The following is a 24,681-nucleotide window of genomic DNA, read 5'->3' as shown; positions in this document are numbered from 1 at the left end:
AAAGCAAAACAAAAAACATTTACCTCTTGTTAGATGGCACCTAACGTTAAAAGCACTTTAAGAGCAAAGCCAGCCCCTTCTTTGTCATAACTGATGTAAAGAGATAACCATATATCTTCAATATCTGTTAATTAACACAGCTATTTCTCCTAATCCACATATATGTTCATCTGAGTGTACATGTGTTATTTATGGGGAAAAGGAAACAGACACCTGTTATCTCTCCTGAGAACAAAAGATGAACATGTTTAAATCCAACATGCCCAATCCTTTTTCTCCTTTACATCTTCCATCAAGGGAGAGTCCGCACATCTCTTGTACTCAATCATCTTGCCCTAGTAGACATGACTAATCAAAAGTATCTACGGCAAGATTTGTCTACTACTCCCCTACCGGCAAATGCTCTGCTGATGTCATCTTTCTTCCACTCCCATGGCTGGTCATACTCATCAGCTGGTCTTTCATCTTCGGATGGCTGGCATCTTTCATGGGGTATTGTCCTGTATTTGTCATTATAAGGTGAATCGTAGATCTGCATTACCTTGTCTGGCACTTTCTCTCCTCCATCATGATGATCTGTAGATAAGAAAAAAGTGAAGTAATGATGCTCTACCTTCATCTTCAGGACATACTCCACTTTTAGGACCTCCTTCCCTTTCATAGATAAAGATGTATTCTAGGTTTTGCTTTCACAAAAACCTCAATGAGCTTTTAATGGCCCTGGTGGTCAGAAGGAGACTTCTAGGTCAACCTTGACTCAGAAAAGTGTTACTCATCTATCTCAGCTCCAGGGTAAAGCCCTGATCTCTTCTATTACTGATGTACTTTACTGTGCTCCACTCCAGGTTTCACAAAGTGCCTGGTGAACTCCTGTGACAATATCACCCAAGGATTTTAAGGCATACTGTACTTTGACACTCATACCAAATGTCTTAGCTTTTGAATCTCCAACCACATCTCTCAGCTGGCAATCATCTTAGCAAACTCCTGTTTTTCAGTATTCTGTATTTATATCCTGGCTCAGACCTGCTGCTAACCCTTCACCTGCTGTAAGTATAACAAACTCTTCTCTTGGGCTGTTCATATTATAAAACGCTACTGACTATATTTACTCTATGTGGTGAAATATGTGTATATATATCTATATGTGTGTAGTGACATATGTCTAGGGTTATATGTGTGACTAGTGATAATGTAACATCTGTCCTGAAGGCAAGTCCCGCCTAGGTGTTAATAGGTACTTCTTTGGGACTAGTAGAATTGTGTCTCCATATCTCACCAGGAGGTCTGGCTAAGGCCAAGAAGAAAGGACCACTTGAAACACCCTAGTGCTTGGAGGGGAGATGCTAATTGCGGCCTGAGGTTAGCTATTCCTGGGAACCATCTCACACGTGTCTCCAGAGGAAAATAATATATATTCATTAGTAGAGCGGCCGTGCCCAATCAAACAGACCGCAATTATGATATTAACCTGGGGGGCCGGTCTAGAAACCTGACCTCAGGCCAAAGTTATAAATTTAGGCTGCAGACAGAGAATTGTGTTCACGTGATGGGGGCAGGCTGAGAAGCTGGTGTGATCCAATCTACATTCTTCCTACCCTCAGGGAGCAGAAAGCAACTACCAGTTAGATAATTTCTGTAAGTTTCTCCTGTTTATTGTGACACTGTTTTGCATAAGTTGTATGTCTTTTCATTATCATATTTTTATACCTTTTTCTTGTAAGCATTGAACCTTTTGCTATTAAAGTATAAAACTTTAACCAGTTGAACCTTGAATGTTCTAAAAGAATCCATAGCGTAAGGTGTGTGAGCCTTATGAGTGATAGGCATATTTTTATTAGTATTGTTAGTTCCGGGACTCATCGCCCGTGTATTCGATGAGTGGTGGCAGCGTGTACGAGAGGGTGTGTGGATTGGGTTGGTGTGATTTATGCTCCCATTACAGCATAGGACAGAGGTTGAATGCTGGACTGAGAGTGGGGAGATAGATTAACCCTTGCAGGCACCACCCCAAGTCACGTGTGAGAGAAGGCACGTGACGAATAAGTGACACCACGGAGAAGGTATCCGTGACACTCTACAAACTAGCTTGCCCATTTTTCACTGCTGCCAGTGGCTATACAACAGTTTGCTGATTAACCCTTTATATACTGTAAGCATAACAAACTCTTATCTAGAGCTGTTCACACTACAAAGGCTGTTGCAAGTCCAGGACTGTCTATATATATTTAGTTTCCATGCATGCTTATACCCCTAGTTTTGTATCTTTTGGAGTTTCCAGCTCTGCATGTGTGTCTTCTATCCAGGTCCTCTTGCCCCAAGACAAATTCTGCCAGTTGTGACAACACCTACACTCCGTGTTGTTGACTCTGACTTGCTGCTTAGAGAATCTATTTCCCCATTGATGTATGTATCTTTGTGTTCTTACAATGCCCTTAGCTAATGATGACCCTCTGGGGCATTGATAAGACAAGGATCTCAAATGTTTCCATGGGTTGCTGGAAGTTAGTTTTTATGTTTTGCCATTGTATAAAGACATAAGTATAAGTTATAGTGAGATGGATTCACAACAGGCAACCATGAAAGGTACAAGTGCCCCCTGCTTCCTCGTGTTTGGTTCCTTTGCAGTTCGTCTTCTGTCCTTGGCTTTCTCCTTCCTCCTTTGCAGCTGCACTGTTTCTCCATGCTCTTTAGTGTAACCTGATGATGACACTGTTGATGGGTTATCTGTACTCCGCTAGGCTTATGATGTCAGGGTGGTCCCTGGTGTCTGTACTAAACATATCCACTGTGCTGATCTCATACATTCTCTAGTTTCAGGATCCTGACTTGTGTCAGCCACAACCCTACTTACTTGGTTGTTACCCCATAGATGATAAATGTATGACCTCTGGCAGGTCCAACTGCTGAGACCTCCACTGATCATATGAACAGGAGTCCTGAAGTCCCCGTGCGCAACCACCATTACATTTACCACCTATAGCAGTGGTGGTTATACATGCGCACTATAGCTACATTCACAAAGGGCAAGCTTGGGACTCTGATCTTGTGATCCATACAAGTCACAGTAGATGGATCCCCCAAGATCAGAATTATCATCAATTATATGGGTACGTGATAAATGTTAATAGGACTTGTCAATCACCTAGAGCAGTGCTGGGAAAAGCGACTAATCTCCTCCCTGACGATTCTTCAAACTATATTTTCTCTGAAATGCTGGAGAAAAATGTATTGGACTGCTATAATTCAGTCAGGATCTGATTATTGCCCTTTTAAAAAGGTTTTAAAGGATTTTACAAAATCTGCCCAAGAATAAGGTCAGTAATATACAGCATGTCTACTTAGTTTTCTTGCAGTGATGGTATTCAGTCCAAAAGTCACCTAAGCGACACAGCCAATCACTGTCTTCCGCGGTGATTCTCGATACATTTTATGTGACTACTGAGGCCAGTGATTAGTTGCAGCAGTCAGGTGTTCTGAAACATTTTGGGACAATTTTGATCCTAAATCTTGAAGATCTAAAGGGGTTGTCCAGCCACAAGATATTGAGCCAAGATCTGAACCTGACATTTCCAGCGATTAGCTGTTTTAAGCTCAATATGGTGGCTGGATGAACACACAGCTGATCAGAGGGAATATCGGGTGTTGGGCCTACACTGATCTGATAGTTCTGACCTATCAAACAGAACAGACAACCACTTTAATGTTTACTTCTTGCCACTTGACTTTATGCCGCCTGTTTGATTTCAGCCACTAGTCTATCCAGACTTCACCCTGGCTCTCCCATGGGATAATGCTCCTATTCTTTAGCTCAGGTTAGTCCATTTCGGCAGTATCTTCCACTAGTAGGATGAAGACTATAACCAGACAAGATAACAGGCAACTTAATGCCTCCATATTAAAGTCTGACTCCATGTTCCACGCATCAGGGGGCACAAACACAGAGTACAAAGGGTACCCACAATGGGAGTAAAGACCCCATTGCATATAAGCTGGAAACCAACCAATGAGACCAGTCAATCATGTGTATGAGGGCTTCCTGACTCTCTCCTGACAAATGATGTCAGGGAGGAGAAAAATTTTCAGCAGATAATTTTTTTGTTTTCACGAGAAAAAAAACACGAGAAAAACACGAGAATGCTCACCAGCAACAGTCGCTCATGTGGGTGGAAGAGTTGAGAGAGATAGCTGTCCAACAAACGAATGATGGAATGACCAACGAAAACTATCTCATATGTAGGGCCGGCTTAAGTTATGAAAAAAAGAACCGGCAGCAATTTGGAGTCCAAATGTTGCCAGACATGTAGCACATTTAATTTTTTCCATATTTCACGCTTGCCTAGTGGTTTTCTGAAAGAAGATGTGGGTTAAAATGATGCAAACAGATGGCATTGTAGACACCTGACGGGGCCATAGATGTGACCCAGGACTCTATTTGAAGGCCCCATATAGAGATAATAGATGGTTGCAGATGCACAGTGATACCTCACCTGTGACTCCCAACTGTTTCAAAATTACTACCAATCCTACTAGGGCATACAGTACTGGGGCCTGCTGGACAGGGGCCCCGAAGAAATGGGTGAACAACTATCAAAATCTTCATCCATAATTGAAACAAGCATCGGTAACAACAGTAGCAGGAAATACAGGGCACCATGACGATGTCCCTTGTAGATGGAGTGGCCAGACTGCTTTGCTGCACACTGCAATGATGCTGTCCCTGCTGCTCCTGTGACTGTCACTAACACCGCCAGGCAGGATCTCTCTTCTGTGCCCCACAGACACCAGCCTTTGTATCGGGCGAATTTTGAAACTGCTGATCTGTCAGGTGTGGGAAAGAGAAGGAGGAAAGGGTGTAAAATGAGGGAGGGAATGGAAAATAAGACAGAGGTAGTCGGGCCTGAGAGCAGAGGGAGGACGTGGTTGCTTTGCTGTCCGCGGAGCCTGTGGCAGGAAGCAGCTCAGCTCTCGTGCTGCCTCCTCTGCTATCCAAACTAGTCACCTGCACTGGTCATGGCTGCTGTCTTGGGAAGGAGGCAGAAGTGCACATAATAAATATATATATATATATATATATATATATATACTGTATATGCAATACACAGTGTTGTGACAAAGTCACTGGCAAAGTACTGGCGGGAAGGTATTTTCCATTAAGGATGTTAGCTTCAGTGATGTCATGGCAACCTAGGAAAATCTCCAGCACATCAAGTGCAGAAAGTGGTTAATCAGCCATGTTTAGTGCTAGGTTGATTGAACAGCTGTAGAGTGGGAGGATTCCAGAGGATAAATACCCAGCCTTCTAGAGCATTCAGTATGGGGTGGGCCTGGAGGTGCAAGCTCTGGAGCTGTGGTTTTATTGTTAAAGAAAGCTGAACCTTTTGCTGTTTGTTCCTGAAGCAGGTGGATTCCTGTAGCAACAAGGACTGTGCTATACGTTATGCTTTGGTTTTCTGTTAAGCCAGGAAGGCCAGGATTGTTTTTGATAATGATACACTGGTTTATGCAGTACTGTTAATAAACCAGTGAAAGATTTAGAAAGACAGTGTTCCTGTGTCTACTTCTATGTGCAGCCAAGTGAGCCAATCTACCACAGAGTATATATATATATATCATATAATATACACGTGTATGTAATATACATCATTGTTTTGTACAGTGTGTGTATTTACAGTACATGTGTGTATTCAGTATATAGTGTATATAATAATGTGTGTTTTCAAGTACACCACCAACATTGAGACCTTATATACCTGTCTCAGCCACACACATGGCTTGGATGCAATCCACCTCTTCTTCGGGGTCTTCAACCTTGACAGACCTATGTGTGAGCTCATTCTCGAGCTGCTGCACTTCATTCTCACCCACAATTTTTTTGTGTTTAAAGATTCTTTCTATCTGCAGAAGAGTGGCACAGCCATGGGAGCGGTCTGCACGCCCTCATATGTTAAGCTCTTCCTCGGTTTGTGGGAAAGATTCCTTTTTAACGACTCGGGTGTGGAGGCCACCGACCATGTGCTGTGCTGGCTTAGGTATCTTGATGACATCCTGCTATTGTGGAATGGGACGGTGCAGCAGCTCGAGATGTTTATGGATCAACTTAGTACCGATTCACGCAATATCAGATTAACATTAACTATAATCTAAAAAATATATATTTCCTGGATATCACCCTGGAAATTAATGAAAATCAATGCATACAGATGGATGTCTACAGGAAACCTATGTCACTCAATGCCTTGAAATATGCAGATTCTACTCACAATCCTGCCATGTCCTGACTGGACAATTCTTAAGAATGAGGTGAATCTGCTCATCAGATGAAAAAGTTAAGACATAAGTTTGTGATCTGAAAAGATGTTTTGAACAAAGAGGATACGGTCGAAGATGTATTAAACGTGGCTATGACAGTGCAAGAAAGACATCACGTAATAATCTCCAGCGAGGGGAGCTGTAGGAACGCAGTCAAACGAAAGCCCCCCATGACTGCGTTACCAGGGGAACGAAGGAGAGCAATTTTTCAAATAGTGCAGGGACGAGGGTGATTGGTTTAAGGGATGGGGAGGGAAAGGTGGTGGTCCGTGACTTAGGGGCGGGTTGTAGGAAAAGTGCGGGAAAGGGGGCCATTACCTTTTGGTATCAGAGCTGAGAAGCCCACCCACCCTCCCTTGTTTTTAGTTTTTGCTTTGGGTGCTTTATATGGGTTAATGGGGGAGTAGTAAGGGAATTTAGGAGCTAAATGAGTCTTTTTGTATGGGTTTGAGTAGTAATGTTGTCACAGTGGCTGGTTGGCGGGGGGCGGGGTTCTTGGAGTTGGTTTTATGGGGCTGATCTGGCTTTGGTTTACTGGCTCTGGACGGGGATTTTACCTCGGGAGCTTTGGGGTTGATTTGCCCGGTAAACGGGTTACATGGTGCCCTCGAGCTGGTGGTTACGGCTGAGGGTAAAGAAGGGTTTTCACTTCAAGTTGGTTTGGGCTTTTGCCTATTAGGTGCCAGATTTATTAGCTCCAAGAACCCTCCCCTCAAGTTTTATACAAATGTATAAATGGTTGTTTATGTTTGTTATTAATAAAATGGCCGCTGTGGAGAAATTATCCAAAGAAATAATTGTCATGTCTTAATTTAGGGGTAGAAACATGTCTTGGGTAAAAGGATCAGGGGGTAAGATCAGCGTGGTATCTCAAAGGTCCCATCTTGGGATACGCAGTCATGTACTGAAATAAAAACAGTGGTAGCTGCAATTATAAGATTAGATTTATATCAACATATAGTCCTGAGTGGACAAGCATGAGGGATGTTCTGGCCAAACATTGGGCCATACTTAGGACAGAACCCTCCCTGGGACGCCATCTAGCGACTTTCCATCAATGACATCTAGGAGACCAAAAAATCTTAACAATTTCCTAGTCAAAAGTCACTATGTTCCAACTAAATCAAATTCTTTTGGATCAAGAGGACCAGTGCTGAGATTGTTTCCATGCAGCCAATGTCTTGCCTACACCAATGTCCTTCGCTGCTCCACATTCTATTCTTTGGATATTTCCAAACATTTACAAATTAGGCAATATATATTATGCAGCAGCACTAATGTAATTTATTATGCCAAATATAGATGACCTTTGATATTTGTAGGCTTGACTGTTGTGAATTCTGTGGGTGAATTCACTCCTGTGGTCACAAGTGGTACTGCAGCTTCTGAGCTTCCTCCCTCAGGTGTTCTGGTGAGCTCGTTGGCTGCTTTGTTATTTAACTCCACCTGATTCTGTCTTCCTTGCTCCTTGTCAATGTTCCAGTGTTGGACCTGAGCTTCTGGATCTTTCCTGTGGCCTGCTGCTCTGCTTAGATAAGTGCTTTTTGCTTTTGTTGCTACTTTTTCTGTCCAGCTTGTCTATTCGTTTTTGCTGGAAGCTCTGAGACGCAAAGGGTGCACCGCCGTGCCGTTAGTTCGGCACGGTGGGTCTTTTTGCCCCCTTTGCGTGGTTTTTTGCTTTAGGGTTTTTTGTAGACTGCAAAGTTCTCTTTGCTATCCTCGCTCTATCTAGAATATCGGGCCTCACTTTGCTGAATCTATTTCATCCCTATGTTTGTCTTTTCATCTTGCTAACAGTCATTATATGTGGGGGGCTGCCTTTTCCTTTGGGGTATTTCTCTGAGGCAAGTCAGGCTTGTTTTTCTATCTTCAGGCTAGTCAGCTCCTCAGGCTGTGCCGAGTTGCATAGGTAGTGACAGGCGCAATCCACAGCTGCCTTTAGTTGTGTTTAGGATAGGTTCAGGTATTGCGGTCTACAGAGATTCCACGTCTCAGAGCTCGTTCTATTGTTTTTGAATTATTGTCAGATCACTGTATGTGCTCTGATTGCTGGCACACTGTGTCACTGGATTGCCTACATAACAGTACAAGGAGCCAAAACCTAATGATTCTCAATAGAGGGAAAAAAGAAGTTCTGACATCATTTTTTTTTCTCAGCTCTGTGTTCAGTCTTTTTTTTCCCCTAGACATTTGGGTGTTTCAGGACACAGGTGTGGACATGGATATTCAGGGTCTGTGCTCTTCAATGGATAATCTCGTTACAAATGTACAAAGGATTCAAGATACTATTGATCAGAAATCTATGTTAGAACCAAGAATTCCTATTCCTGATTTGTTTTTTGGTGATAGAACTAAGTTTCTTAATTTCAAAAATAATTGTAAGCTATTTCTGGCCTTGAAACCTCATTCTTCTGGTAATCCTATTCAACAGGTTTTGATTATTATTTCTTTTTTGCGCGGCGACCCTCAGGACTGGGCATTTTCTCTTGCGCCAGGAGACCCTGCATTGAGTAATGTCAGTGCGTTTTTCCTGGCGCTCGGATTGCTTTACGATGAGCCTAATTCAGTGGATCAGGCTGAGAAAAATTTGCTGGCTTTGTGCCAGGGTCAGGATGATATAGAAGTATATTGTCAGAAATTTAGGAAGTGGTCAGTACTCACTCTGTGGAATGAATCTGCGCTGGCAGCTTTGTTCAGAAAGGGTCTCTCTGAGGCTCTTAAGGATGTCATGGTGGGTTTTCCTATGACTGCTGGTTTGAATGAGTCTATGTCTTTGGCCATTCAGATCGGTCGTTGCTTGCGCGAGCGTAAATCTGTGCACCATTTGGCGGTATTGTCTAAGATTAAACCTGAGCCTATGCAGTGCGATAGGACTATGACCAGAGTTGAACGGAAGAACACAGACGTCTGAATGGTCTGTGTTTCTACTGTGGTGATTCCACTCATGCTATTTCTGATTGTCCTAAGCGCACTAAGCAGTTCGATAGGTCTGCCGTCATTGGTACTGTACAATCCAAATTCCTTCTGTCCATTACCTTGATATGCTCTTTGTCATCGTATTCTGTCATGGCGTTTGTGGATTCAGGCGCTGCCCTGAATCTGATGGATTTGGATTATGCTAAACGTTGTGGGTTTTTCTTGGAACCTTTGCGGTGTCCTATTCCGTTGAGAGGAATTGATGCTACACCTTTGGCCAAGAATAAACCTCAGTACTGGACCCAGCTGACCATGTGCATGGCTCCTGCACATCAGGAAGTTATTCGCTTTCTGGTGCTACATAATCTGCATGATGTGGTCGTGTTGGGGTTGCCATGGCTGCAAACCCATAATCCAGTATTGGATTGGAACTCTATGTCGGTATCCAGCTGGGGTTGTCAGGGGGTACATGGTGATGTTCCATTTTTGTCTATTTCGTCATCCACTCCTTCTGAGGTCCCAGAGTTCTTGTCTGATTATCAGGATGTATTTGAAGAGCCCAAGTCCGATGCCCTACCTCCGCATAGGGATTGTGATTGTGCTATCAATTTGATTCCTGGTAGTAAATTCCCTAAAGGTCGATTATTTAATTTATCCGTGCCTGAACACGCCGCTATGCGCAGTTATGTGAAGGAATCCCTGGAGAAGGGACATATTCGCCCATCGTCATCACCACTGGGAGCAGGGTTCTTTTTTGTAGCCAAGAAGGATGGTTCGCTGAGACCATGTATTGATTACCGCCTTCTTAATAAGATCACTGTTAAATTTCAGTATCCCTTGCCATTGTTATCTGACTTGTTTGCTCGGATTAAGGGGGCTAGTTGGTTCACTAAGATAGATCTTCGTGGTGCGTATAATCTGGTGAGAATCAGGCAAGGAGATGAATGGAAAACTGCATTTAATACGCCCGAGGGTCATTTTGAGTATCTAGTGATGCCGTTCGGACTTGCCAATGCTCCATCTGTGTTTCAGTCTTTTATGCATGACATCTTTCGTGAGTATCTGGATAAATTCCTGATTGTTTACTTGGATGACATTTTGATCTTCTCAGATGATTGGGACTCTCATGTGAAGCAGGTCAGAATGGTTTTCCAGGTCCTGCGTGCTAATTCTTTGTTTGTGAAGGGATCAAAGTGTCTCTTCGGTGTGCAGAAAGTTTCATTTTTGGGGTTCATCTTTTCCCCTTCTACTATCGAGATGGATCCGGTTAAGGTCCAAGCCATCCAGGATTGGACTCAGCCGACATCTCTGAAAAGTCTGCAAAAATTCCTGGGCTTTGCTAATTTTTATCGTCGCTTCATCTGTAATTTTTCTAGCATTGCCAAACCATTGACCGATTTGACCAAGAAGGGTGCTGATTTGGTTAATTGGTCTTCTGCTGCTGTGGAAGCTTTTCAGGAGTTGAAGCATCGTTTTTGTTCTGCCCCTGTGTTGTGTCAACCAGATGTTTCTCTTCCGTTCCAGGTCGAGGTTGATGCTTCTGAGATTGGAGCAGGGGCGGTTTTGTCACAGAGAGGTTCTGGTTGCTCAGTGTTGAAACCATGTGCTTTCTTTTCCAGGAAGTTTTCGGCTGCTGAGCGTAATTATGATGTGGGCAACCGAGAGTTGCTGGCCATGAAGTGGGCATTCGAGGAATGGCGTCATTGGCTTGAAGGAGCTAAGCATCGCGTGGTGGTATTGACTGATCATAAGAACCTTACTTATCTCGAGTCTGCCAAGCGCTTGAATCCTAGACAGGCCCGTTGGTCGTTATTTTTTGCCCGCTTCGATTTTGTGATTTCGTACCTTCCGGGCTCTAAAAATGTTAAGGCGGATGCTCTGTCTAGGAGTTTTGTGCCCGACTCTCCGGGTTCATCTGAACCGGCGAGTATCCTCAAGGAAGGAGCCATCTCCCCTGATTTGCGGCGAGTGTTGCAAAAATTTCAGGCGAATAAACCTGATCGTTGTCCGGCGGAGAAACTGTTCGTCCCTGATAGGTGGACTACTAAAGTTATCTCTGAACTTCATTGTTCGGTGTTGGCTGGTCATCCTGGAATATTTGGTATCAGAGAGTTGGTGGCTAGATCCTTCTGGTGGCCATCTCTGTCACGGGATGTACGTACTTTTGTGCAGTCCTGTGGGATTTGTGCTAGGGCTAAGCCCTGCTGTTCACGTGCCAGTGGGTTGCTTTTGCCCTTGCCGGTCCCAAAGAGGCCTTGGACACATATTTCGATGGATTTCATTTCTGACCTTCCCGTTTCTCAAAAGATGTCAGTCATTTGGGTGGTCTGTGATCGCTTTTCTAAAATGGTCCATCTGGTGCCCTTAGTTAAATTGCCTTCCTCCTCTGATTTGGTGCCTTTGTTCTTCCAGCATGTGGTTCGTTTGCATGGCATTCCTGAGAATATTGTTTCTGACAGACGTTCCCAGTTTGTTTCGAGGTTTTGGCGAGCCTTTTGTGGTAGGATGGGCATTGACCTGTCTTTTTCCTCGGCTTTCCATCCTCAGACTAATGGCCAGACCGAACGAACCAATCAGACCTTGGAGACATATCTGAGATGTTTTGTTTCTGCAGACCAGGATGATTGGGTGTCCTTTTTGCCGTTGGCTGAGTTCGCCCTTAATAATCGGGCCAGCTCGGCTACCTTGGTCTCTCCATTTTTCTGCAATTCTGGGTTCCATCCTCGTTTCTCTTCAGGACAGGTTGAGTCTTCGGACTGTCCTGGTGTGGATTCTGTGGTGGACAGGTTGCAGCAGATCTGGACTCAGGTAGTGGACAATTTGACCTTGTCCCAGGAGAAGGCTCAACTTTTCGCTAATCGCAGACGCCGTGTGGGTCCCCGACATCGTGTTGGGGATCTGGTTTGGTTATCTTCTCGTCATATTCCTATGAAGGTTTCCTCTCCTAAATTTAAACCTCGTTTTATTGGTCCGTATAGGATTTCTGAGATTCTCAATCCTGTGTCTTTTCGTCTGACCCTCCCAGACTCCTTTTCCATACATAATGTATTCCATAGGTCGTTGTTGCGGAGATACGTGGCACCTATGGTTCCATCTGTTGAGCCTCCTGCCCCGGTTTTGGTGGAGGGGGAATTGGAGTATATTGTGGAGAAAATTTTGGATTCTCGTGTTTCTAGACGGAAACTCCAGTATCTGGTTAAATGGAAGGGTTATGCTCAGGAAGATAATTCCTGGGTTTTTGCCTCTGATGTCCATGCTCCAGATCTTGTTCGTGCCTTTCATGTGGCTCATCCTGGTCGGCCTGGGGGCTCTGGTGAGGGTTCGGTGACCCCTCCTCAAGGGGGGGGTACTGTTGTGAATTCTGTGGCTGAATTCACTCCTGTGGTCACAAGTGGTACTGCAGCCTCTGAGCTTCCTCCCTCAGGTGTTCTGGTGAGCTCGTTGACTGCTTTGTTATTTAATTCCACCTGATTCTGTCTTCCTTGCTCCTTGTCAATGTTCCAGTGTTGGACCTGAGCTTCTGGATCTTTCCTGTGGCCTGCTGCTCTGCTTAGATAAGTGCTTTTTGCTTTTGTTGCTACTTTTTCTGTCCAGCTTGTCTATTCGTTTTTGCTGGAAGCTCTGAGACGCAAAGGGTGCACCGCCGTGCCGTTAGTTTGGCACGGTGGGTCTTTTTGCCCCCTTTGCGTGGTTTTTTGCTTTAGGGTTTTTTGTAGACTGCAAAGTTCTCTTTGCTATCCTCGCTCTATCTAGAATATCGGGCCTCACTTTGCTGAATCTATTTCATCCCTACGTTTGTCTTTTCATCTTGCTAACAGTCATTATATGTGGGGGGCTGCCTTTTCCTTTGGGGTATTTCTCTGAGGCAAGTCAGGCTTGTTTTTCTATCTTCAGGCTAGTCAGCTCCTCAGGCTGTGCCGAGTTGCATAGGTAGTGACAGGCGCAATCCACAGCTGCCTTTAGTTGTGTTTAGGATAGGTTCAGGTATTGCGGTCTACAGAGATTCCACGTCTCAGAGCTCGTTCTATTGTTTTTGGGTTATTGTCAGATCACTGTATGTGCTCTGATTGCTGGCACACTGTGTCACTGGATTGCCTACATAACACTTGACATCTAGGTAACTCCTAGTACGGGTGCGGGACATTGGCGTGGCCAAGACAGTGGCCGATCCCACTGATCTCAAAACAATTCTCCACCATTTTAGGGCTCACCACAATTGTGACCCTAAATCCTTTATGATTAGTGGCATTGATGTCTTCCATGCTGGTTACATGTTGCTTTTGAGAAATCATACCGGGGGAGTGGATCCAGCTCCTTTGACACCCCATTGTCATCAGAAAAGACCTTATTGCATTTTTTTTTTTGTTCCCAGTTTTTCATCTTCAAATTTGTTTAGATAACATTGTGTATGGAGGATGGAGGGCCCGGACACATTCCTTTCACAGGGACCTCTGCAATCTCTGTCTGCCGCTGATGGTGGAATTGTTTTTTTAGCAAGTAGAGAGTCAAAATATAAGGACTAATGGTCTACAGCATGATCTACCATTGACATGGATCTCTTGGTCCCCTAGCACTTCTCTTCTGTAAATAGGGGACACAGAATTCTTGCTCATGGCATCATGGACAGACCATGGGTCATACATTACTGCCACCTATCAAACCTTTATGGCAGATCCCATTCATATGCTATGAATTTACCTTCTATTGGCCTTTGAATCTCATACGGTTCCATATAACCAGTGTCTTCTACGTCTTCGTTGTCAAGATGATTGTTCTTCATATCGAATGGATTCGAATAATCTGTTACCCCAGGGATCTGTAATAACATCATAACAATACAATAAAAAATGAAGTAACCTGTACAATAAACATAATATAAGTGAGTGATAAACTGGTAAAAGGGAGAGAAGACCCTTCCTGCAACAAGGGAAGCCAACCGTAGTAGAGAGAAGAAGCCACTAATATGGCATATTGGTGTAAGCGTTTGAGGAGATGAGGTTTCAGGTTATTGAATATGAAAATAAAACGCTGGCACTGCTCACATGTCCATATCATTTATAATTGGGGTGTATCACTTCAAATGTAAAAATAAACCAGAATCTGTACAATGTTCTGAAAAAAAACAGTTAAGGTGGTGCTCAGCTACAATAGTCTGCATATGTGTAAAAGAGGCTGAAAATATAGCAACAGTTTATTGATGGATGATCTTGACTTGGCAAAACATGGAAGAGAGCAACTGCTGTTTCGCATGAAACACGCTTCTCCTTGCTTTTTCAACCTTTCTCTTGTCCACATAAGTTTTCAGGTTGCTTTTAAAGACTTTTTGGTTAAGTGACTTTAGTTAGTAGGAGTTTTGTGGCTTTTTGGTCAATAAAACTGCCGTTGTGACTTTTTGGTTAGTAGGAGCGCTGCTGTGATGTTTTGGTTAGTTGGAGCACTACTTTTTTGCTAGTAGGAGAGATGCTGTGACTTTTTGGTTGGTAGGAGAGATGCTGTGAATTTTTTGTTAGTAATAGCGCTGCTGAGACGTTTTGGTTACTAATAACGCTGCTGTGACCTTTTAGTTAGTAGGAGCGCTGCTGTGCCTTTTTAGTTACTTTGAGCGCTGCTGTGACATTTTGGTTAGTAGGAGCACTGGTCTAACTTTTTAGTGAGTACAAGCGCTGCTGTGATTTTTTTGATTAGCAGAAATGCTGCTGTGACTTTTTGGTTAGTAGAAGTCATGCAGTGACTTTAGTCAGTAGAAGTGCTACTGTGACCTTTTGGTTAGTAAGAGTCCTGCTGTGACTTTTTGGCTAGCAAGAGAGCTGGTGTGATATTTTGATTAGTAGGAGTGCTGGTGTGACTTTTTGGTTAGTAGGAGTGCTGCTGCGACTTTTTGGTTAATAGGAGTGCTGTGTGACTTTTTGGTTAGTAGGAGTGCTGGTGTGACTTTTTGATTAGTAGATGAGCTACTGTGACTTTTTGGTTAGTAGGAGTGCTAGTGTGACTTTTTAGTTAGTAGGCGTGCTGGTGTGACTTTTTGATTAGTAGATGAGCTACTGTGACTTTTTGGTTAGTAGGAGTGCTGGTGTGACTTTTTGGTTAGTAGGAGTGCTGCTGCAACTTTTTGGTTAATAGGAGTGCTGGTGTGACTTTTTGGTTAGTAGATGAGCTACTGTGACTTTTTGGTTAGTAGGAGTGCTAGTGTGACTTTTTGGTCAGTAGGAGTGCTGGTGTGACTTTTTGATTAGTAGATGAGCTACTGTGACTTTTTGGTTAGTAGGAGTGCTAGTGTGACTTTTTAGTTAGTAGGCGTGCTGGTGTGACTTTTTGATTAGTAGATGAGCTACTGTGACTTTTTGGTTAGTAGGAGTGCTAGTGTGACTTTTTGGTCAGTAGGAGTGCTGGTGTGACTTTTTGGTTAGTAGGAGTGCTGGTGTTAATTTTTTGTTTAATAGAAGTGCTGTAATGTCTTTTTGGTTACTAGAAGCGTTGCTGTGACTTTTTGGCTAGCAGGAGTGGTGGTGTAACTTTTTGGTTCCTAGTTGTGCTGCTATGTCTGAGCAGAACTGCAGTGATTAGTGTAGGCTATTTTGAGTACTTAAAAAAATGTTTGGGGAGTAGAGTAGATTGTTTTTACTACAAAAGATGGTGTAACTATCAAAGCAAGTTCTAGTCTACAGTGAAAAGTCCAAGAAACAAATCTGCATTTAGTAGAATTAATCATTTTTGCACCTAAGATGTAATGATGGTAATCTGGACACTGACCTTTGCTTCCACGTTCTCTTCTGACCCGACGCGAAGTTTCCTTATACATTCTGATGGTTCTACCTTGATAAGACGATGCCTAGGAGACACTATGGTAAGCTGCAGCTCCTCCAGCCTGGCCTGGGATCCTTTGTCATTGCCTTTGTCTTCATAGGGGTCCTCAAAATCTAAGTTCTTTTGAGCTCTGTAAGCACGGAGGATTTCACTTTCTGTATAGTCTGGCTTGGGAGGCTGTGGTGGAGACCTCTTACTCCCAAAATGTAGGTAATCCTTCAGCCACCTTGCCATTAGAGCCCTGGATGTAAAAGGTAAGATTTAAAGGTAGGACTGATGAGAAGCGGTATTCTGGTCAGGCTGCTGAAACGGTCAATGCCTGTCTATAAAATGACTACTCAAGGGGAATTTTGGGTTTCCTGGTCAAGCATGTTCACTTGCTTCTGGAGCCCCTAACATCTACACATCTTTTGGAAACTACTGATAAAAATCCTCTAGAAGTACCCAGAAATCAACCATAAACCTTTCCACTCAGAAGCCCATCCCCTGTTCCATAAATTAGTTCAAGGCTAGGCTATGTTCTTGTTATTGATCCAACATTGTTCTGATACATGATGGTTCAAAACAAGATTTCTTATTGGCTTTATTTTTTCCAGTGTTATAGTAGTGGTGTTCTTTGTAAGGGAAACTATTAATCAAGATAATCTGGTTTTGTTTTACAGTTTTTTTTATTGAACAAAACCCCTGTCCAAAAAATGGTAGTGGGTAGTTATCAGTCGCGGGGATATAGCTGTAGATGGGCTGGTGATGGTGTCCGTTTATTTAATTATTATTATTTATTATTGTTTTTAGAGTTCATTATTATTAACTAGATGGAGGCCTGATGCCATCGCATCGGGAGGGCGGTAATGTCACGATGGGGCAGGCTTTGCAGCATTGAGTATCTCTCCCCCATGTGCTGACCCACCTATCCACTATCTCTTTCTCCATGTGCTGACTTCTCCCGTCTGTGCTCTCTTCTTTTACCTGTCTACCCCATGTGCTACCCCCCTTGTCTGCTGTCTTTCTCCTTCCAGTGCTGTTTTCTCCTGTCATGTGCTGTCCCGCTTGAGCTGTTCCCCCCCCTGTGCTCTGTCTCTCTCACCCCTTCATTTTAAAAATTGTCTGTGTCTGACCATGCACAGAACATACCACATCTCCTGGGCAGGAGAGGAAGCAAAAGACAATACTGACATTAGAGCAGGAGATCGCAGAGGATACATTTTGTTTAAAAACAGTCAGTGAAATATTTTACCTGACAAAATGAATCCTCTGTGAACCCCTGCTGTAATGTCAGTATTGTCTTTTGCTTCCTCCCCTGCTCAGGAGATGTGGTATACTCCGTACACGGTCAGACACAGACAATTTTTAAAATGAACTTTCGTTCGTGGGAAAACCCCTTTAATGTGACCGACTTCCTCTGCCTGTAGATACGTCGCACATCTACGGCCGGGATCAGCCGAATGATTCACTGCGCATGCACGGAATTTACGCAGGCACAGTAAATCAGACCACCACCATCTTTGTGCATTCAGATAGTGGTGGTCACTTTAAAACTACGCATGCGCTCCTCCTGTACAAAGATGGTGGCAGTCATTGAATCATTCAGCTGATCTTGGCAGCGGCGTGTTCGCGCCAGTGTTCCGCTGGTTGTACCGTGCAAGAGGCTGCGTACGGCATATACAGTGTGTGTGTGGTGCATACGGTGTATACAGTGTGTGTGGTGCGATGGTGTTCCGCTGGTGGTACCGAGCAAGAGGCTGGTACCACCAGCAGTTTCCATATTGAGACACCCATCACTTGGATGTTCCAACATGGTGGTCGGTGAACTTCCGCCGCTTGGAATTCTGGGATCCGAACACATCTGGATGGAACAGGATGTGAAGACATTACAAGGCAAGTATATATTAAGATAAAAAATATACCAATAGTAATATTATCTTTAATATATTGTGGTGAACCGCTACCTGAGTGGGTTGGGGAACACTCGCTTGGCACGGGATTTAAGCACTCAGGCACGGTTTCTCCACATAAACAGTCTTATTCGGTTTATTAGACATCATAAACCATAACATAAACAGTTCATTATACACATCAATGGAACATATTAACCATCGACTGTCTGTTCCAATCGCAGATCCGTGTCTGCCCGTAACCCCTTGTTACCTGGAGTTACCTTTCAGGAGCTCCGGCTCCACACCCTGACTCTTGCCAGTGCTGGTTCACAGGGAAAGGCTGCCTCACTGGGATCACTGTCCTTGTGACCAGGGCACCTCGGATAGTCCAGAACCACAGTAGGAACTGTAGCTTCCCCAACACAGACCATCAGGCTCTGTAGATGCAGCCTCTCCATGCGCTTCCAGGAAGTCCAATCACAGGCACTTCCAACACACAAGCCATCAGTCCATGGTCTTACCAGGTGCTTGCAGGACTCCAGTCCATCCCAGGACAATCCAACACCTTGAGCATTCAGGTCCACAGCCTTTTAAGTGCTACCAGGATGTCTCCACTCCCAAGAGACTCCAACACAGACCTGACCTTGCACATGGGCCATACAAGTCCAAACACAGGAACCCATGTGACCCACACCATGGCCACATTACATACCTGTATATATATATATACAGTGGGGCAAAAAAGTATTTAGTCAGTCAGCAATAGTGCAAGTTCCACCACTTAAAAAGATGAGAGGCGTCTGTAATTTACATCATAGGTAGACCTCAACTATGGGAGACAAACTGAGAAAAAAAAATCCAGAAAATCACATTGTCTGTTTTTTTATCATTTTATTTGCATATTATGGTGGAAAATAAGTATTTGGTCAGAAACAAAATTTCATCTCAATACTTTGTAATATATCCTTTGTTGGCAATGACAGAGGTCAAACGTTTTCTGTAAGTCTTCACAAGGTTGCCACACACTGTTTTTGGTATGTTGGCCCATTCCTCCATGCAGATCTCCTCTAGAGCAGTGATGTTTTTGGCTTTTCGCTTGGCAACACGGACTTTCAACTCCCTCCAAAAGTTTTCTATAGGGTTGAGATCTGGAGACTGGCTAGACCACTCCAGGACCTTGAAATGCTTCTTACAAAGCCACTCCTTCGTTGCTCTGGCGGTGTGCTTTGGATCATTGTCATGTTGAAAGACCCAGCCACGTTTCATCTTCAATGCCCTTGCTGATGGAAGGAGGTTTGCACTCAAAATCTCACGATACATGGCCCCATTCATTCTTTCATGTACCCGGATCAGTCGTCCTGGCCCCTTTGCAGAGAAACAGCCCCAAAGCATGATGTTTCCACCACCATGCTTTACAGTAGGTATGGTGTTTGATGGATGCAACTCAGTATTCTTTTTCCTCCAAACACGACAAGTTATGTTTCTACCAAACAGTTCCAGTTTGGTTTCATCAGACCATAGGACATTCTCCCAAAACTCCTCTGGATCATCCAAATGCTCTCTAGCAAACTTCAGATGGTCCCAGACATGTACTGGCTTAAGCAGTGGGACACGTCTGGCACTGCAGGATCTGAGTCCATGGTGGCGTAGTGTGTTACTTATGGTAGGCCTTGTCACATTGGTCCCAGCTCTCTGCAGTTCATTCACTAGGTCCCCCCGCGTGGTTCTGGGATTTTTGCTCACCGTTCTTGTGATCATTCTGACCCCACGGGGTGGGATTTTGCGTGGAGCCCCAGATCGAGGGAGATTATCAGTGGTCTTGTATGTCTTCCATTTTCTAATTATTGCTCCCACTGTTGATTTCTTCACTCCAAGCTGGTTGGCTATTGCAGATTCAGTCTTCCCAGCCTGGTGCAGGGCTACAATTTTGTTTCTGGTGTCCTTTGACAGCTCTTTGGTCTTCACCATAGTGGAGTTTGGAGTCAGACTGTTTGAGGGTGTGCACAGGTGTCTTTTTATACTGATAACAAGTTTAAACAGGTGCCATTACTACAGGTAATGAGTGGAGGAAAGAGGAGACTCTTAAAGAAGAAGTTACAGGTCTGTGAGAGCCAGAAATCTTGATTGTCTGTTTCTGACCAAATACTTATTTTCCACCATAATATGCAAATAAAATGATAAAAAAACAGACAATGTGATTTTCTGGATTTTTTTTTCTCAGTTTGTCTCCCATAGTTGAGGTCTACCTATGATGTAAATTACAGACGCCTCTCATCTTTTTAAGTGGTGGAACTTGCACTATTGCTGACTGACTAAATACTTTTTTGCCCCACTGTATATATATATATATATATATATATATATATACACACACACACACACACATTAACTTTAAGGTAAATGTTGATGTGAAATAGTTTTTTTATTGCTGTTTTACCGTTATTACTGGAGCACTGAAAATGTCTGCTAAGAAATCCACAGAAATCTAGCACGTTGATATAAACAGAGGCACTACCACTTTCTGATCTGTATACACAATGCCCATCCAGCAAAGAATAGATAGTGTAGTGAACAAGAAAGCAGGAACGTTTAAAAAAAAACCATCACTGCCTTCTATGTGCAGAGTACGAGACAGACAACTTGTAAGGGGATAAGTAAGACATATTATGAGTCCCGGTGAACTTTGCCTTTTCATTTTTTGAGCTTCAATTTTTATTGGTATAATTTTAAGGTCCATACAACATTCTAATATCTTTTGATTCCATGAATCCAAGTAACCAAAAAAAATAACACTTTGTCATTTCGATTTTTTTTCACCATTTTGGCAAGGAATAACTGTTATGATATTTTATTAGTGCTTTCTCTGTTTTGGCATGGGATAAGTATTATAATAATTTATTAGTTCTCACATTACCTATGTTAGTTTTGGTGGCTCTGTTAAAGTAGAGGAGAGATTAACTTTTAAATATATTTTTGTTTTCTACATTTTGGATTCGTCCTCCTAGAGGACTTCAACGTGAGATCATTTGTGCAATACTGTAATATTCCAGTGTATTGCAAAATTACCAATCTCCTATGAAGCTCAGCCAGAAGAAGGGCTTCATAGGTGTACAGATATGGCAGACACGGGAGGACCCTCTTTGTAGACTACACTATCAATGATATTTGATCCCCCCATACTTTTCAATTATGTTACACAAGTATCGATGAGCATTGGAAGGGAAACCAATCCCCATTTTCAACCTCTTCATTGTCACGAGTTATCCGGGCCCCACTAAGTTATGCATACAACACTAGGGACTGATTTAATTCATCCCACGCTAACAGGTAGGTTGCCGATATATAATAAGGACATAAGCTGCTTGGCGTCACGTTTGCTTTTACTCAGCCTTCTATGTCATATCTCCTTTAGTTCAGCCATTGATCAGAAGAATCAATAACTCCTATTTATAACAATGACTGTTTAATGCCTACATGTAGCAGAATAAGCCAAACCACAATAGCCAAGGGACCGGTGCACCATACCGAAGGGAGCAAATTACCATTGTGACCGTTACTAATGCATGTTTTTTTTAAGGCAACTGATTCAGATGCAAAAAATGTAATTATCTCAAGCCATGATGACTGTGACCTCATAGTGACCCACAAATAAACCAAGGCTGCTTCCATCCATCACAAATGCGCCTGGTAGACTGATCACCCATAATGAATGCTTTACTGCCAGAGGACGCCGGCCCCACAACTGCACAGATTACTGCCAAAAGTGACGTGATTATCAGCTATGTGATCCACACAATCTTACCCCACATCTACCACGTCTACATATGCCTCACTTTCCACAGGTAAAGTGAACTTGCCACAAGTCAAGTGGCCAGTTTTTGCTCTTATTTTCTTTCCGCTACCCCGCTGAGTATTCTAGTTTTTTTTTTCAAATCCGCTGTACTGTTCCTGAGAGATGGACCTTTAAATTTACTTAAAATTTTTATGGACTTTTCCAATGGGTGTGAATAAACAGCAGCAGCAGGCACACAAATTAGGTTGAAGACAGGATGGTGCTGTTAAACAGGTGATAGAATGAGAAATTTGTGTGGAGAGAGGAATTAGGTGGGGAAGGTTTTTCAAAAGTTGAGGGTTCAACAATTTCTGGATGGTAGACTCTGCAGCAATGGTATGGGTCAGATAAAGGAGAAACGAGAGAGAATATCTATAGTAAAAAAACTTGTCACTTGCACACTGCAACTACTTTTGGCCATGACCCTGCAGCCAGGAAAGAATCAGGGAAGAACTATGACATGAATCCCCTCTTCTGGCAATCGGTGAGACCCCCATTTATCCAACTGGTAGACTGGAATACACCTTTAGGTCACTGTGGAGTTAATGTGTGGTCATGATGTGGCGGTATTATATAGTCCCTGTGCTTTACAGATTTTACTGAGTTAAGAGAAAAAGGAAAGTCAGAATTATTGTACCTGATGAAGAGCAGCCACATCCTCTGCTCATCTTGCAATTCTTGGAGCTATTCATGGATGGAGCACGTCAAATGAAGAGCAATGCCTAGCCTATGTTTAAGGCTGCCGTCACACTCGCAGTATTTGGTCAGTATTTTACATCATTATTTGTAAGTCAAAACCAGGAGTGGGTGATAAATACAGAAGTGGTGCATATGTTTCTATTATGTTTTTCCTCTATTTGTTCCACTCCTGGTTTTGGCTTACAAATACTGATGCAAAATACTGACCAAATACTGCTAGTGTGACGGCAGCCTAATTCTTCATAGCTAAACTGCGTGGTCATGCAGAACACGCTACCGAGATCTTGTCTCAACTGTTACACCTAACATGTGCTGCCCTAAATTCAATAAAGTTTATTCATTCCAGAAAACTTTTAAAGACAATTGAAAAATGTAAAGGCTTAAAAATGAAAACAAATGCTACATATAAAATAATACTGTAAATCAAGCAAAAAAAATGTTTTAAAAAGCCATTAACTTACAAAACACAAATTTTACACAAAAAATGGCATTCAAAATGAACATATATTAAATATAAGATATTATAAATAAGTATAGGTCAAATGAAATTAAAAAAAATAATTAAATGTAAGATATAAAAATAAGTGCAAATGTTAAAATGTTAAAAATATTATAAATAAAATATATATGATTAGACAGTAAATGGGAAAAAATATGAATAAGAAAGGAAAATAAATTCCAACTGTTGTAAAATGTCATCCAAAATGTTAACAATATCGGATATAAAATATTATAAAATATACAGTAAATGTAAACTAGTTTTAAACATATGGATTATAACATGAAAAATAACTAAATATGATGTATAAAGTGACAGAAAATGTAAAATATTAAGTATCAAATAAAATGTAAAATATATAATATGTAAAAAAATACATTTCAATTAAAATATATATTTTATTTAAAAATAATTAATGCAAATGTTAACTAATAAAAAACATTCAACTTGTAAAAAGTATTGCTTATTAAATATTGTAAAATGATAAAAGTGAAGAATGAAACAAATAAAAAAATCTAAGATAATGAAAAACATACAAAATGGAAAAAATATTATATATAGAATATAGCTTAAAATAAAAATGAAAAATATATAACATAAAAAATTGTTATAAAATGAAAAATAATTACCAATGTTAAAAAGAAAAAAACATGCAAAATTGTCAAAATATTATGGGTCAAATAAAATGTAAAATAAAAATTATATAGTATATAAAATAAAATAAATATTAAAATACAAATAAATAGAAAATAAACACAATAGCTAAATATAAAAAAATACATAAAAAATGTCATAATTTTTTTTAATTAATATTAATCAGCAAGAACATATATTAAGGACAGCAGAAATGAATAAAATGGAAATTAATGATGACATAGAAATAAAAAGCCTTACCCTGCCCCTTTAGACAATGGAAACTTTTGTTGTTTCTTCTTTGGGGACCACTATTATGCTAGTAGAGGACCACTGGCATACTCCTGTCTAAGTGGCTGAAAAATGTAATATATGCAACAATTCATTTATGCCATAATGTAGTGTTTAAAAGATAAAATAAGAGGTAGAAGATGAGAAATACACAATCTCTTTCTTGGGGTAAGTTTTAGAAATGGGCTAAAAGGTTGTAGGACTATAAGTCACAGGATGGCGCAGCCGATCCAACTGGAAGCAGAGGAGCCATAGCCACAGGTTGGCTAGCTCTGCTCCATCCAGTATCACATTGCTGGGAGTAGACCAGTATTGTCCACATCACACAAAGGATACTGGGAGTGGGAGAGACTGGGAGTGAGGGAAATGCCATTGGATTATGGCAACTCTCCTAAGTTGGAGGAGAGTGCGGCCCGCGGCCATGTGCCAACCCAAGAACCCAACACAACTTCACCTGGCAATGACTGGTCCCTCTGCCCACATAAAGTCGCTTCTTGTTGTGGTTGCTGGAGGATGGAGGAGGTGGCAGATGAGGAGGGGAGGAGGGTCTGTCCTGGCTCCTTGTGAAACTACTCCAGGGGGAGACAAGAAAGTCTGGATCTGATTGCAGGAATACAAAGCCCTGCACGAGGGTGGGAGGTATGTGAGGTGGGGGAGAAGGAGAGTGGAGGGAGGTGAGAGATGGGGGAAGCCATACAGCCCTCCATTGTGTCCAGACAAGACTCAAACTCCTGGTGATTCCAGAGAAAAGTAATTATTAGATAACCCAGCGTAGCCCTTTAATTAAAGATCTCTTTATTATCGATGGAACACAACATAAA

At 42.2% G+C, this 24,681-nt stretch overlaps 1 protein-coding gene across 2 annotated transcripts in view; it reads right to left on the bottom strand.

Moving 5' to 3' along the window:
- LOC138637985 (SH2 domain-containing adapter protein D-like) overlaps positions 1–24,450 on the bottom strand; it is a 138,036-nt gene extending 113,586 nt beyond the window's left edge. For both annotated transcript variants that reach the window (XM_069726921.1, XM_069726928.1), the window contains exons 1-5: positions 24,315–24,450; positions 23,831–23,925; positions 15,979–16,273; positions 13,927–14,044; positions 394–576 (exon numbers count right to left, since the gene is read on the bottom strand). In XM_069726921.1, coding sequence (XP_069583022.1) covers positions 394–576; positions 13,927–14,044; positions 15,979–16,266 — 589 coding nt within the window. In that variant the 5' untranslated portion in view covers positions 16,267–16,273; positions 23,831–23,925; positions 24,315–24,450. The remainder of the gene's footprint in view (positions 1–393; positions 577–13,926; positions 14,045–15,978; positions 16,274–23,830; positions 23,926–24,314) is intronic.
- Between the last annotated feature and the right edge of the window lie 231 nt (positions 24,451–24,681).

The sequence above is a fragment of the Ranitomeya imitator genome, chromosome 1, assembly GCF_032444005.1.
Source record: "Ranitomeya imitator isolate aRanImi1 chromosome 1, aRanImi1.pri, whole genome shotgun sequence".
Classification (NCBI taxonomy): Eukaryota; Metazoa; Chordata; class Amphibia; order Anura; family Dendrobatidae; genus Ranitomeya; species Ranitomeya imitator.
Note: the sequence above shows the minus strand (reverse complement) of the source record. Positions and strands in the feature narration are given on the sequence as shown.